The sequence below is a fragment of the Chiloscyllium punctatum genome, chromosome 5, assembly GCF_047496795.1.
Source record: "Chiloscyllium punctatum isolate Juve2018m chromosome 5, sChiPun1.3, whole genome shotgun sequence".
Lineage (NCBI taxonomy): Eukaryota > Metazoa > Chordata > Chondrichthyes > Orectolobiformes > Hemiscylliidae > Chiloscyllium > Chiloscyllium punctatum.
The window spans coordinates 140,099,607-140,115,454 of record NC_092743.1 but is presented as its reverse complement, the minus strand read 5'-3'; the positions used below and the strand labels follow the sequence as shown (position 1 = coordinate 140,115,454).

General features: G+C 40.9%; 1 protein-coding gene across 3 annotated transcripts in view; it reads left to right on the top strand.

Moving 5' to 3' along the window:
- The window catches only part of dnajc5b (DnaJ (Hsp40) homolog, subfamily C, member 5 beta), a 41,374-nt gene extending 38,513 nt beyond the window's left edge, over positions 1-2,861 (top strand). For all 3 annotated transcript variants that reach the window (XM_072571531.1, XM_072571532.1, XM_072571530.1), the window contains one exon: positions 2,359-2,861. In XM_072571531.1, the coding sequence (XP_072427632.1) occupies positions 2,359-2,453 (95 nt within the window). In that variant the 3' untranslated portion in view covers positions 2,454-2,861. The remainder of the gene's footprint in view (positions 1-2,358) is intronic.
- Positions 2,862-15,848: the final 12,987 nt, after the last annotated feature.

Genomic DNA, 15,848 nt, shown 5'->3' with positions numbered 1-15,848 from the left:
TTTCACAGCAGCTGGCAATTCCCTGCCCCCAATTATTTGTTCAGCACACGTGAACCTAGACAGTGTATATCAGCAAACCCTTCTAATATGAGGACATCCCTGGAAAACTTAATCCTGTCCTGATCAAACATACATTCAGAGTTTCCAACAGGGATAATGAAATGGGGGTTTCTTCCAAGAATAGACCAAACTTTGAACTTGGGAATTTGGTGGCTGGAATTTAATCAAATGGTGAATACACTTGACAAATCACATAAAGAAGCAAAGTAATGTATTTTTAAAGAGGCACCATCTAAAGATAGCAACCATGGAGTGCAGCTTATCATATTCCTTCCACTGGAGACCTATATCATCATGTTCAGCTGATCACATTTCAGTATTCTGAAAATCCATTTGAATTTAAATTCTGTTTTCCTAATACACTTATTGTTGAGACACTTTAACAACTGCACATTTGTTAATCCAGCATAGTCCTACTAGTAATTTTCATATATTTCAAATTATGTGAGCATTTCCAAAATAGGAAATAATATTCCATTCTATAATATGCATTTCACTCAGCAGCTGATACTAGAGAATGTTTCTCCAGCTGCCTCCCTCTGCCAAAATAAATTCTATCAATGGTTCAGCAGTGGATGACCACTTGAAAACTTGGAGAACTGTTTGCACTGTGTATTGTTTATTTGCACAGTGAAAGCATAATGTTTTTATGACAAATTAAATACACATTTATCACGTACATAATTATTGCTAGTTTCTGGTTTCCATGAGGTGAACTGAATTAATTATAGATCAAATAATGCCCATTTTGGGGGAACAAAAGGACATACATGCCATAAAACAGAGCAACAGTAATCAACTTGCTAATTGATCAGAAGGACTGAATTTTCAGAAATATATGTTCAATGCATAGTTCATTAAAAATGGTGCCATATGCTCTTCTGTAAAGTTTTGGTTTGTGTTTTCATTGAGTTGGGTTAAATCAGGATGGTTTTAAAAATAAAAAAAAATAACTGTGGATGCTGGAAATCAGAAACAATATCAGAAATTGCTGGAAAAGTTCAGCAGATCTGGCTGTATCTGTGGAGAGAAAAGTCAAGATTAGAGTGTTGCTGGAAAAGCACAGCAGCATCCAAAGAGCAGGAAAATCTACATTTCGGGCAAAAGCCCTTCATCAGGAATCCCGCACCGTCTACACATCAATGAATTCAATATGCGCCATGACGTAAATTCCTGCTCTTTGGATGCTGCCTGAACTGCTGTGCTTTTCCAGCACCACTCCAATCTTGACTCTAATCTCCAGCATCTGCAGTGTCCACTTCTGACCTCTGTAGAGAGAAATCAGAGTTAGCATTTTGGATCCAGTGACCCTTCCTCAGAACAGCCTTCAGAAATGCTGGGCATGTCCTAATTCTCACCACTATTCCACTTCCCTGGAATTTTCTTTCTGGCATGAGATAAAGGTGTGGTATTGAGCATGCACGTAGCCCTCCTGCAGACTCCGTTGTGAGGGTGGGTGTTGTAGAACCCCAGCATGTTTGATGGAGTTGGGCCTGTTTTGTTTATAGATGTGGTAAATGCAAACTCAAAGGAGTCATTAAGCATGAGGAAACCCTACTTCTGAATTGGGAATAATGAAAAGAAACTGCCATTCACCATTTTCTCAAATTATATTGTTGCTCTTACCTTCCCAAAAAGCTGTCAATTCTGCACACCCCCGCCCCCCCCCTCCAACCCAGGCACTGCCCAGGATGAAAATATGACAGGCAAGGACCTTTTCGATAGAAATGTGTCGGCAAAATTGGGAACTCACCCACTTCCTCTTCTCCCATCTCCTTCGCCTTACAGTCATGGAATCATACAGTTTAGAGGAGGCCCTTCAGCCCATCAAGTCTGTGCCACCAAAAATATAATACTATCTACATTAGTCCCACATTCGCTCACTAGGCTCATGGCCTTGAATGTTAAGATATTTCAAGTGCTAGTCCTCATACTGTTTAAAGGTTGTGAGGTTTACCACCTCCAATGCATTCCCTCTGGGTGAAAATATATTTTCCTCAAATCTCCTCTAAACCTCCTGTCCTTCACTTTAAAATTATGTCCCCATTCTATTGACCCTTCAAGAAAGGGGAACAGCTGCTTTGTATTCCCCCTATCCATGGCCTTCATAATCTCATACACCTCAATCAGAAGTCCCTTCCACCTATACTGTTGTAAACATCCTGAGCTTATCCAGCCTCTTTTTGAATCAGATAATGTATTTTTGCTTCAGAACTTCAGGCCGAGACAAATCGAGACAGTATTTTAATGCACTGATTCAGACTTTGATTCAGACTTCCTGTTGCTTTGTTGTTGCAGATGCGGAGATTCCAGTTGTGCTGCAGCCTACAAATGCAAATGAGAAAACTCAGCTTATTGGCGATGGCCGACGTAGCTACAACACAGATGGGTAGAATTTAAGAGAGCAACAAGTTGTGCTGAAATTCTCAGCAACTGTTACGATGTGGACATGCCATGGAGCGTGGTTGTATTTTCTGTTTGGTAAATAACATTATCAGCTATGGTCTTGATATTACACAAACAACCACCATCACTAGTTACCACAGTGGTAAAAAGCAATTTGAAAACCCTATCTTCAAGCAAAGCTCAGTATTGTTGTAAAAGCTTTAAATTATATTCATTTTTTTCCCTCATTTTACTTTATAACATCATCTGGAATCAAACACTTCATTATTTGAAAAACTGCTGATTCTCTTTAATATGTTTTCTCCGTCAAATATGTCATATTTTGTATACCATGTAACCAGATTTCACCTTGGATAAGCAGATGTATTTTATTCAATAAACTCCGTCTAACATATGAGGCTGGAGATGAAAATTAACTCTCATTTCCACTTTACTAGCGATTCATTGCCTCAACAATAAAAAAATTAGAAATAATATTTTACTACAAAATTTTGCAGTAATTCTGATACTTGCTCCTGAATTGTTTGTGGTTGGAATATTTTCATTGCACCTCTGAAAGTAATAGACTCACTGACCTCGTAACCACTGTGACAAAGTCTGGGTGACAGCAAGGAGTAAGGCAAGCACTTTTATCATTTACAGCTTAGAAACTCTTTGTGGAGTACAAGTGAACTGTGCTAGAGATTTTAGCAAAGTGTCTTAGGTCAAAAAGTCATTAAAAGTACTTGAATAGATACTGTATGAGAATTAGACAATAGACAATAGGTGCAGGAGTAGGCCATTCTGTCCTTTGAGCCTGCACCACCATTCAATATGATCATGGCTGATCATCCTTAATCAGTATCCTGTTCCTGCCTTATCTCCATAACCCTTGATTCCACAATCCTTGAGAGCTCTATCCAAATCTTTCTTAAATGAATCCAGAGACTGGGCCTCCACTGCCCTCTGGGCAGAGCATTCCACACAGCCACCACTCACTGGGTGAAGAAGTTTCTCCTCATCTCTGTCCTAAATGGTCTACCCCGTATTTTTAAGCTGTGTCCTCTGGTTCGGCACTCACCCATCAGCGGAAACATGTTTCCTGCCTCCAGAGTGTCCAATCCTTTAATAATATTGTATATCTCAATCAGATCCTCTCTCAGTCTTCTAAACTCAAGAGTATACAAGCCCAGACACTCCAGTCTTTCAGTGTAAGGTAATCCCACCATTCCAGGAATTGACCTCGTGAACCTACGCTGCACTCCCTCAATAGCCAGAATGTCTTTCCTCAAATCTGGACACCAGAACTGCACACAGTACCCCAGGTGTGGTCTCACCAGGGCCCTGTACAGCTGCAGAAGAACCTCTTTGCTTCTATATTCAATCCCTCTTGTTATGAAGGCCAGCATGCTATTAGCCTTCCTCACTACCTGCTGTACCTGCATGCTTACCTTCATGCTTACCAGATGTACCTGCTGTACCTGCATGCCTACCAGATCTCTCTGTACTGCCCCTTTACCTAAATTGACTCCATTTAGATAGTAATCTCCCTTCCTGTTCTTGCCACCAAAGTGGATGACCATACATTTATCCACATTAAACTGCATCTGCCATGCATCTGACCACTCACCTAACTTGTCCAGGTCACCCTGTAGTCTCCTAACATCCTCATCACATTTCAACCTGCCACCCAGCTTAGTATCATCAGCAAATTTGCTAATGTTATTGCTAATACCATCTTCTATATCATTAACATATATTGTAAAAAGCTGCGGTCCCAGCACTGATCCCTGCGGTACCCCACTGGTCACTGCCTGCCATTCCGAAATGGAGGCGTTTATCACTACTCTTTGTTTCCTATCAGCCAACCAACTTTCAATCCAAGTTAGCACTTTGCCCCCAATACCATGCACCCTAAGTTTGCTCACTAACCTCCTATGTGGGACTTTATCAAAAGCTTTCTGAAAGTCTAGGTACACTACATCTACTGGATCTCCCTCGTCCATCTTCAGAGTTACATCCTCAAAACATTCCAGAAGATTAGCCAAGCATGATTGCCCCTTCATAAATCCATGCTGACTCTGACCTATCCTGTTACTACTATCCAGATGTGTCATAATTTCATCCTTTATAATAGACTCCAGCATTTTTCCCACCACTGAGGTCAGACTAACTGGTCTATAATTTCCTGTTTTCTTTCTCCCACCTTTCTTAAAAAGTGGTACAACATTAGCCACCCTCCAATCCGCAGGAACTGATCCCGAATCTATCAAACTCTGGAAAATAATCACCAACGCATCCACGATTTCTCGAGCCACCTCCTTCAGTACCCTGGGATGTAGACCATCAGGCCCTGGGGACTTATCAACCTTCAGAGATAACAGTCTCTCCAACACCAATTCCTGGCAAATATAAATTCCCTTCAGTTCAGGTCCTTCAGCCACTATTACCTCAGGGAGATTGCTTGTGTCTTTCCCAGTGAACACAGATCTGAAGTACCAATTCAATTCTTCTGCCATTTCTTTGTTCCCTGTAATATATTCCCCTGTTTCTGTCTTCAAGGGCCCAATTATAGTCTTAACCATTTTTTTGCCTTTCACATACCTAAAAAAACTTTTACCATCCTCCTTTATATTATTGGCCAGTTTACCTTCGTACCTCATTTTCCGTCTGCGTATTTCCTTCTTACTAATCCTCTGCTGTTCTTTAAAAGCTTCCCAGTCCTTCGTTTTCCCACTTATCTTTGCTATGTTATACTTTTTCTCTTTTAACTTTATATGTTTCTTAACTTCCCTCGTCAGCCACAGCCACCCATGCCTCCTCCTAGAATCTTTCTTCCTTTTTGGAATGAACTGATCCTGCAACCTTTGCATTATACACAGAAATATCTGCCATTGTTCCTCCACTGTCATCCCTGCTAAGGTATTGCACCATTGAACTTTGGCCAGCTCCTCCCTCATAGCTCCATAGTTCCCTTTATTCAACAGAAATATTGTCACTTCCGATTGTACCCTCTCCCTCTCAAATTGCAGATTGAAGCTTATTGTATTATGGTCACTTCTTCCCAATGGCTTCTTCACTTCGAGGTCCCTGACCAATTCTGGTTCGTTGCACAATACCAGATCCAGAATTGCCTTCTCCCTGGTCGGCTCCAGCACCAGCTGTTCTAAGAATCCATCTCTGAGGCACTCCACAAAGTCTCTTTCTTGAGGTCCAATACCATCTTGATTCTCCCAGTCTTCCTGAAGAAGGGCTCATGCCCGAAACGTCGATTCTCCTGCTCCTTGGATGCTGCCTGACCTGCTGCGCTTTTCCAGCAACACATTTTCAACTCTGATCTCCAGCATCTGCAGTCCTCACTTTCTCCTCTCCCAGTCTACTTGCATGTTGAAATCCCCCATAACAGCTGTAGTAACATCTTTGCGACAGGCTAATTTCAGCTCGTGATTTAACTTACATCCGACATCCAGACTATTGTTTGGGGGCCTGTAGATAACTCCCAGCAGGGTCTTTTTACCCTTGGAATTTCTCAGCTCTATCCACACTGACTCTACATCCCCTGATTCTAAGTCCCCCCGGGTAAGGGACTGAATATCATCCCTTACCAACATGGCCACCCCACCCCCTCTGCCCGTCAGTCTGTCTTTACGACAGCACGTGTAGCCTTGAATATTCATTTCCCAGGCCTCCGTTATCCCCACAATATCATAACTAACAATTTCCAAAAGAGCCTCAAGCTCATCCATCTTATTTCTAATACTTCGTGCATTCATGTATAGTATTTTTAATTTGTTACTGCCCTCGCCCTTCCCATCAACTCCTTTTTCACTCGATCTTACAGCATGATCCCTTTCTGAGTTTTCTGCCTCATTGATACAGTTGTCTTTCTTGACTTCCCTTGTTCTAACTTGCCCCCTCCAATTTCCTTCTTAAACATCCAGTTTGTCCCCTCCCCCGCTACTTAGTTTAAACATAGCTGTGTTGCAGTTGCAAACCTGCCTGCCAGAATGCTGGTCCCTAACCTATTAAGGTGCAGACCGTCTCTCTTGTAGAATTTATGCTGACCACAAAACATACCCCAGTGATCCAAGAATTTAAATCCTTGCTTCCTGCACCAGTTCCCCAGCCACACGTTCAAGTCCATTATCTCCCTGTTTCTGGCCTCACCAGCCCGAGGAACTGGAAGCAAACCAGAGATAACCACATTATACGTCCTGCTTTTCAGCCTTTTCCCTAGTTCTCCGAAGTCCCGCTGTAGTATGTTCCTCCTCTTCTTCCCGACATCATTTGTGCCAACATGTACCACCACCTCTGGCTCTTCACCTTCGTCCTTGATGATTTCCTGCACTCTGTCTGCGATGTCTTTAACCCTGGCACCAGGAAGGCAACACACCATCCTTAAGTCCCGCCTGCTGCCACAAAAACCCCGGTCAGTTCCTCTCACTATGGAGTCCCCTATTACCACGGCTCTGTGTGATGTCTGACTCTTCTGCTCTATCTCCACACCAACTTTTGATTGACAGACCGGGCTGTTTCGCGGACTGGCAGTGTCATCTGTCTCTACTGTTCCAAAAGATTCAACTTGTTCCTGACAGGTACTTACCCCAGGGTCTTTTGCACCTGTCTCCTCTCTGCCTTCCTCATCTTGTGCTCTCTTCTGGTACGATCGGATTAATAACCTCGCTGAAGGTCTTATCCGGAAAGATCTCGTTATCTCGGATGAGCCTAAGGTCCTCAAGTTGTTTCATCAGTGCTGCGATATGCTCTGTCAGTAGCTGAATGTGCACAGACTTTGCACACTTATACGAGCCAGACACATCAGAGTTGTTGACCTCCCACATCAAGCACGTAGTGCACTGAATCAGCTGGGCAGTCATGTCTTCACCCTCTTCAACTGTGGCGTGATCACTTCACTCAACCTCCTTGTCAAAGACTCCTGAGCTAAAGCCTCACTCTTCAATCCACAGGAAATTCCTTGGACCCTCTTTTTGGGGCAAGTCTGTGGACTTTTAATTTAGGTTAGAGGAGGCTCTACTTTGTAGGACCTGCGGTCTAGAACACACCCACTCAAATAACAATCACTTACCTTCCCGACCGGCTTTGCGCTCCGACTGAACTTCCGCCCAGCTCCCGCTGCTCTCTGATGCGAAAAGACTGTTGGCATCGAGGTAAGTTCTTAAATAACAATCACTTACCTTCCTGATCGGCTTTGCCCTCTGCCTTCACTTCCGCCCAGCCAAATTGTTTAATATTGAATAGAGAGTGTAATATATTTCCAATTTATCTGAATCATAACTTCAGATTAGTCATCTCCATTTTAGCTTTCCGATTACTAAATGTGCTTTCATAACTTGAATAAGATATGTATTTCTCAAATAAACACCACCTCATTAACCAAATGTTTATTTTAGTAAGCAACAGAATTACAGAAATCTATAAAACTATAGCACTCTTGGAAGTAAAAATATAGTTTTGTTAGTTTATAGTGGTACTGGTTTCCACTTGCTAATGGACCAAATGTAGATATATAATAAAATTGTAACGAATTGTCATACAATCCTCAATTTCTTTCCTCACACCCACTGACATCAAAAGCACTGATAAGTAGATTGCACTGTAGGATATTTTACAAACCACTTGGAGCACAAAGTTGTAAAAAAATTCCTTTTGTACAAGTTTCCCAGCCTTTGAAATTTTTCAATTTGTACCCTACATTGAAACTGTAATTCTAAATGTAATTCATCATTCATGATGTTGCTGGTACAGAAATTATGTCACAATGAAAGTTTACAATTTTAATGTGCCCCAATCAGCAGAAAATCTTGATGTCCATGAACACATATTAGACTTATACTGGGGGTAAGATTCCCCACTTCAAGCATTCAGATAATCTAGCTATTTTTGTCTCCTCACACGAAACAGAGTAACCATGTTTGTGTATATCTCACATATATATAACATTTTGGATTCATGGACAATTTAATTACTTCCTACTTAAGAAAAGACAAACAAATATTATAAATTAGATCTTCAACCCTTGAGTGGTAAAGGTCACTAAATAGCAACATTACGTTTTTAGGAAATAAATTACAGGAAGTTTTTCTCAAGACAAATAAGCAATCTTAATGTATATTTCACTTTAGAAGATGATCTGTTTAAAAATAAATGGTTTAGAAATGAGCAATTGATCTATTTAGTTTTCACTTGCAAGTTGCTGTAGTTAATGCATTAAGATATAATAGCTGTCTGTGTGTGATGCTACTTAAATTTTGCACAAACATTTTATTTGGTAAAGACAAAAGCCTTGCATGGTTAACCATTTTCCTTTGTTAAGTCCTCTGTGACAATATTGTTTGCACGCTGCATTTAAATCAATTGTGAAGAAAGTGTAATTTTAAGGTTTGATTGTTTTGATATCAGCCTGATTCATATTTCAGGTGGTTTCAGGTGTTCTTTGTTCTAAGTTAATACCTTTGGCAACTGTACTTGCCTGAACAAATATATATGGCATTCAGGTTATCTAATTTCTTCTTACTTACCTAAGGTTTGTGAGGCACTAAATCAATACTTTTCGTCAGTATTCACTCAGGAACAGGACATTGTTGCCGATGTGAATACTGAGTCACAATTAATTAGAATGGACGGCTTTGAGGTATGTAGGGAAGAGGTGTTGGAAATTCTGGAAAGGATGAAAATAGATAAGTCCCCTGGGCCTGATGGCATTTATCCTAGGATCCTCTGGGAAGCTAGGGAGGAGATAGCGGAGCCATTGGCCTTGATTTTTATGTCGTCGTTGTCTACGGGAATAGTGCCAGAAGACTGGAGAATAGCGAATGTGGTCCCCTTGTTCAAGAAGGGGAGCAGGGATAGCCCGAGTAACTATAGGCCAGTGAGTCTCACTTCTGTTGTGGGCAAAGTCTTAGAGAGAATTGTAAGGGATAGGATTTATGAACATCTGGATAGGAATAATGTGATCAAGGATAGTCAGCATGGTTTTGTGAAGGGCAGATCGTGCCTCACAAACCTTATTGAATTCTTTGAGAAGGTGACCAAGGAAGTGGACGAGGGTAAAGCAGTAGATGTGGTGTATATGGATTTTAGCAAGGCGTTCGATAAGGTACCCCATGGCAGGCTAATGCAAAAACTACGGAGGTATGGCATTGAGGGTGCATTAGAGGTTTGGATTAGGAATTGGCTGGCTGGAAGGAGACAGAGGGTAGTAGTTGATGGTATAGGTTCATCTTGGAGCGCAGTTACTAGCGGTGTTCCACAAGGATCTGTTTTGGGACCATTGCTGTTTGTCATTTTTATAAATGACCTGGAGGAGGGGCTTGAAGGCTGGGTGAGCAAGTTTGCGGATGACACGAAAGTCGGTGGAGTTGTGGACAGCGAAGAAGGATGTGGCAGGTTACAGCGGGATATAGATAAGTTGCAGAGCTGGGCAGTAAGGTGGCAAATGGAATTCAATGTAGCTAAGTGTGAAGTCATTCACTTTGGTAGGAGTAACAAGAAGATGGATTACTGGGCTAATGGTAGACTACTTGGTAGTGTGGATGAGCAGAGGGATCTTGGTGTCCATGTACACGGATCTTTGAAAGTTGCCACCCAGGTAAATAGTGCTGTGAAGAAGGCATATGGCGTACTGGGCTTTATTGGTAGAGGAATTGAGTTCCGGAGTCCTGAGGTCATGTTGCAGTTTTATAAGACTCTGGTGCGGCCTCATCTGGAGTATTGTGTGCAGTTTTGGTCGCCATACTTTGGGAAGGATGTGGAGGCATTGGAACGAGTGTAGAGGAGGTTTACCAGGATGTTGCCTGGCATGGTAGGAAGATCGTATGAGGAAAGGCTGAGGCACTTGGGGCTTTTCTCATTGGAGAAAAGAAGGTTTAGGGGAGATTTGATAGAGGTGTACAAGATGATTAGGGGTTTAGATAGGGTTGACAGTGAGAACCTTTTTCCGCTAATGAAGTCAGCTGTTACCAGGGGACACAGCTTTAAATTAAGGGGTGGTAGGTATAGGACAGATGTTAGGGGTAGATTTTTTTACTCAACGGGTTGTGAGTTCATGGAATGCCCTGCCAGTAGCAGTGGTGGACTCTCCCTCTTTATGGTCATTTAAGCGGGCATTGGACAAGCATATGGAGGTTATTGGGCTAGTGTAGGTTAGGTAGGCTTCGGTCGGCGCAACATCGAGGGCTGAAGGGCCTGTACTGCGCTGTATTTTTCTATGTTCTATGTTCTATGTTCTAAGTGTACTGAAGTGAAACTCTTGAATGTATACGCAAACTCATAGTCTGCACTATTCTTGACCATTTCCTTGGCATAATTTCAAGGTTCCAATGATCAGGAACTGTTGTATTCGATACAGGTTAACATCACCTTCATTTTTGCAGGCTCCCTAAGATTCCCCTACTTGTTTGTAACCAGATACAAAGTGCCCTACCAATACCTGTCACCTAAGGGAATGTTAGCGGACTACTTGATTTCTTTATTGTTTGCCCATCACAGTAGGATACAATGTGTAGGTGGTGCAAATGAGAAATGTATGGGAATATGAGAAAACATTATTGTGAACTATAATGTTACCATTTTCTCCACCTCTTGCTGGGAAACCACAATATTAACAATGTTCTTTAAGAACAACCTAAACTCTGTTCATTACTCAGAATGATAAAAGAAAAATCAACAGTCCTTTTGTCTTTTGTATTTTATGATTTCCTCATTTTTCTTTATGTTCTTTTTGACAATGTATATGAGCCCAAATGTGCTTAAAGAAAAAATACAATAATTAATTGAGAAAACCTCTGAAAACTGTATCTTTGCACTGTAGCTAAACAAAATGAAAACAAGCAAAAGTGTTAGCAGAATGTCTGCAATCAGAAAAGCATTTAATATTTGTTTTGTGTATACACTTGTTGATGTAAAAGAAACAGTATGTTATTAAAAAAATGTACTGTTCGAAAAAAATGTACTGTTCTAAAAAAATGCCTGGCAATTGGTGAATGGTGGCTTGATGTCTGATTTTCCAACATCTATACCTCTGTTTTGGGGTTATAGAGTCATAGATGTGTACAGCACCGAAACCCTTCAGTCCAACTAATCCATGCCGACCAAGTATCCTAAATAAATCTAGTCCCATTTGCTAGCATTTGGCACATATCCCTCTATACCCTTCCTATTCATATAGCCATCCAGATGCCTTTTAAATGTTGTAATTGTACCAGCCTCCACCACTTTGTTTTGACTATGGTATAGAGTAAATTTTATGAATTTGCTTTCTCAAGTCTCAGCTCCAAGTAGAAATACATATTGGGATTTAGAACTGAAGATTTGTTTTCTCATCCACTTGTGGGACTGACTGGGCCAGCATTGTTGCCCATCCCTAGTTGCCCTTGAGAAGGTGGTAGTGAGCTGCCTTCTTGAACTGCTGAAATTCACATTGATATAGGAGTAGGAGTAAGCCACTTGGCTTCTTAAACCTGGTCAACCTTTAATAAGGGGAAAGTGAGGACTGCAGATGTTATTTAAGGGGGAAGGTGTGGGAGCAAGTTTTGCATTTCTTGCGGTTGCAGGGGAAGTGCCGGGAGTGGAGGTTGGGTTGGTGGGGGGTTTCCTGAAGAAGGGCTCATGCCCGAAATGTCGATTCTCCTGCTCCTTGGATGCTGCCTGATCTGCTGCCCTTTTTCAGCAACACATTTTCAGCCTTTAATAAGGTCAAGATTGCTCCACCTTCCCATCTACCCCTGATAACCTTTCATGCCTTAACAAGAATCTATGTGTCTCTGGCTTAAACATAGTCAAGGTCTTTTATTCCATCTCCATTTGAGGAAGCGGTTCAAATGACTCACATTGCTCAGTGGGAAATAAAATTCTCCTTATTCTTTTAAATGAACGGCTCCTCATTTGTTGACTGTGACCCCTAGCTTTAGATTCTCCCACAGAGGAGATATGCATTTCACATGCACCCTGTCAAGACTCCTCAGGATTTTAAATGATTCAATCTAATTACCTCTTACAAAGCCCAAGGATAACTTGTCTTTTGCTGACCCTAAACATGAGTAGATGGAAAAATTGTATGAATCCTCCGACTTTAACCTGCATTCCTAATGCCTAGTGCAAATTTCTGAAACTTGCTGTCATGTCTTATTTTTTGTTATTTTTCACCAAAAAAAACTGAGAAAATGTTCCAGACAAAAACAGAAGTTGCTGGAAAAGCTCAGCAGGTCTAGCAGCATCTGTGGAGAGAAATCAGAGCTAACGTTACAGGTGAAGTGACCTTTCCTCAGAACGAGAAAATGTTCCATTCTGCGTGAGCACTGTACCATTGTGAAATGGATGAATGTGGCTAAGCATTTGATTAGATGTTCATTTTGCAGGACCATCCCTTGTGTTTGTTTTTCTGAACAAAATGTAGAAGCTTGCACAATTTGAAGAAGCACAATCCCAATTTTCTTCCAGGAAATTCCGAGCTCAGATCATCCGGATGAAATTTGTTCGCCTGATTCAGCACTGGTGAGAAGTAGCTTTCTCCAGGAGCACCAGTTATATTCTTCCCAGGATTACATCCTCAATGCAGATGTTAAAGAGCAGGCTTGGCAATGAGTATACGAAAGTGACAGGCAGGAAAAGACTTGCTGGTCAATCACGACCAATATGCACATTGAGCCTGCCATTGGCGAGAAAGCAAATATTTTTACAGGCCATATTTGGCTGTTTTACCATTTGTTTTGGGCCAGTTTCCAACATTTTTATTCTACAAATTAGTACTGTATCTATGAATTCCTAAGGTGGAATTCATTTTGTGTTATTTAGAAGGTACAAAGAGGTGAGAAGACCAATGGGAGGTGGACACTTCACAAGTGTTAGTAAACTCAGACGTCCTTATCTGAAAATATCTGAGGAACACTGACTCATTTCTGTGTCATCATTGAGGGAGTGGTGTCATCTATTAGAATCCACAGATAACCATCAGGGAATAGCATTGTCAGTGAAATTCAAGGAAATCACAGCTCTGAACCTGTACACTAAAAGTTACAAAAACAAACGTCAATGAATTTACAACACACCAATGCAACAAACAGTTCACTGAAGCATTGTTCTTTCATCAGTTCCCCAGAGCTTATCACGATATACCCTGAGCATTTAATTCCACAGGGAGTCAGCTAAAAATGACCATATCTGTGATGCTTCTTTTTTGATATACAGAATTTATGAAGATAGCTGGAGGTTTCCTGCACTCAGCTCCAGGTGATATTTTTGACTCGAGTCTCAGGGTCTATGGAGATTAACAGGCTGCTGCGAAAGAAGATTCTTGCAGGCATTTCTAACTTTAACAAGTTTGCATGTACACTTGGTGAATCATTTCCTGAAAGATTTTGCTTTCTCTGTGTTATGTTACACTATTTTACTGAAGATGTAGAGGTACCAGTGTTGGACTGGGGTGGACAAAGTTAAAAATCACACAACACTAGGTTATAGTCCAACAGGTTTATTTGGAAGCACAGGTAAGCTACCTGACGAAGGAGCAGCGCTCTGAAAGCTCGTATTTCCAAATAAACCTGTTGGACTATAACCTGGTGTTGTGTGATTTTTAACTTTATCTTACTGAATGCATTCCTCTCTGATCAATGTAGAAAAATTGCATTGAAAATGGTAACTAATTAATTTGAACAATTTGATTTGTTGGCTTTCTGAGACTTAATGGTCATTTAATATTTGCTTTGAACAACATCTAAAGGATTTTATTGTTTTGATTTCGGCTAATTATTGTTCCTCATTGATATATTTGGTTTACTCGCATTCATTTTCAGATAATTAATATATAACTTAACCCATGGAAACCAATCACTCAATTTCTGCTTCATAGATTGCACAGAATTGCACAGAAACAGGTCTTCTGGTGTAAACATTTAGATATGGTGCCTTACAAATAAGTATTTTTTACATCTTCTCCAATTTCTCTACATACTTTTAGTAATATAGACACATAGAAGGTAAACACTGGACAAGACCCATTTAGCAAACATGAGGCTTAGAATGCATGATTACCTCATGTTGCTAATCCTCCTGTACAGCAGCATCATGTTGCAGGACAAAAACACTCAGGAGCACTCCATCCAAAGCAATGATAGTCTGGATGCCTCCTTCAGCCTGCTACTCCTCCGCTAATACAGTGGTCACTGAAGGCCATGTGGTGTGGGCCGAGGCTTTATGATTAAAAGAAAAATATTGCGATTGCCGTAAATCTGAAACAAACACAGAGAATGCTGGTCTAGCAGCATCCGAAGAGAGAGTTTGAGTTAACATTTTGAGTCTGGTACGAGTCTTCTGCTGGATTGTGTACAGCCCACATCACAAGGCTTAGTCCAGTGGATGTTGAGGCTCGGTAAGCCTTTGGAAAAGTCCTTTTGAGGACACTAATAGTTTGTAACAGAATTCTCCTATCTGCTGCAAGGTGGACATTGTAGTGGTGTTAGACACTTGTTGGAGTCAATATAACCTCGCGCATGTGAGCATGTATTCCTTGTTAGCAACCTTCTGATTCAGCATTAAAATGTTCAACAAAAAACGGAGGGTAGTGGAAATCTGAAACAAAGTCAGAAATTGCGGAGAAAATCAGCAGGTGAAGAGAAAGAAACAGAGTCAACATTTGGAAACCAGTGACATTAACAGAAATTGTTGAAAAAGGTCAGCATGTCTGTGGAGAGATCCACCTGATTCCCTATCCCTGCATCCCAAGCTATCTTCTGAGTAATCATGATTTGTAGATGCTGGTGTTGGACTGGGGTGGTCAAAATTAAAGATCACACAACACCAGGTTATAGTCCAATAGGTTTAATTGGAAGCACTAGCTTTTGAAGTACTGCTCCTTCATCAGGTGGTTGTGGAGTATAAGATTGCAAGACACAGAATTTAAAGCAAAATTTATAGCTATTTTTTGTTAATTGCTATTTATAACTATACATTCTGTGTACTTCCAAATAAACCTGTTGGACTATAACCTGGTGTTGTGTGATTTTTAACTTTGTACACCCCAGTCCAACACTGGCATCTCCAAATCATAACATTTTCCTAGCCACAGTCAGTGCTGAGGAAGGGTCACTGGACCCAAAAATTAACTCTGATATCTCTGCACAGGTGACCTGCTGCGTTTTTCCAGCAATTTCTGTTTTTGTTTCAGATTTCCTGCATTTCTTATCGTTTTTATTCGGAGTTCAGTGACCCTTTTTTTCTGATTCAACATGGTGGCTCAAGAATGGGGTTGATAAATGTAATTTATTCCCGGGGAGTTTAAAAAAAAGAGATAAAAAGAAAATAAAACAGGAAGGAGCTGAAGACCTGAAAGAAAAGCAGACGTTGCTAGAGAAACTCAGCAGGTCTGCCAGAAAAATTAAAAAAAACCA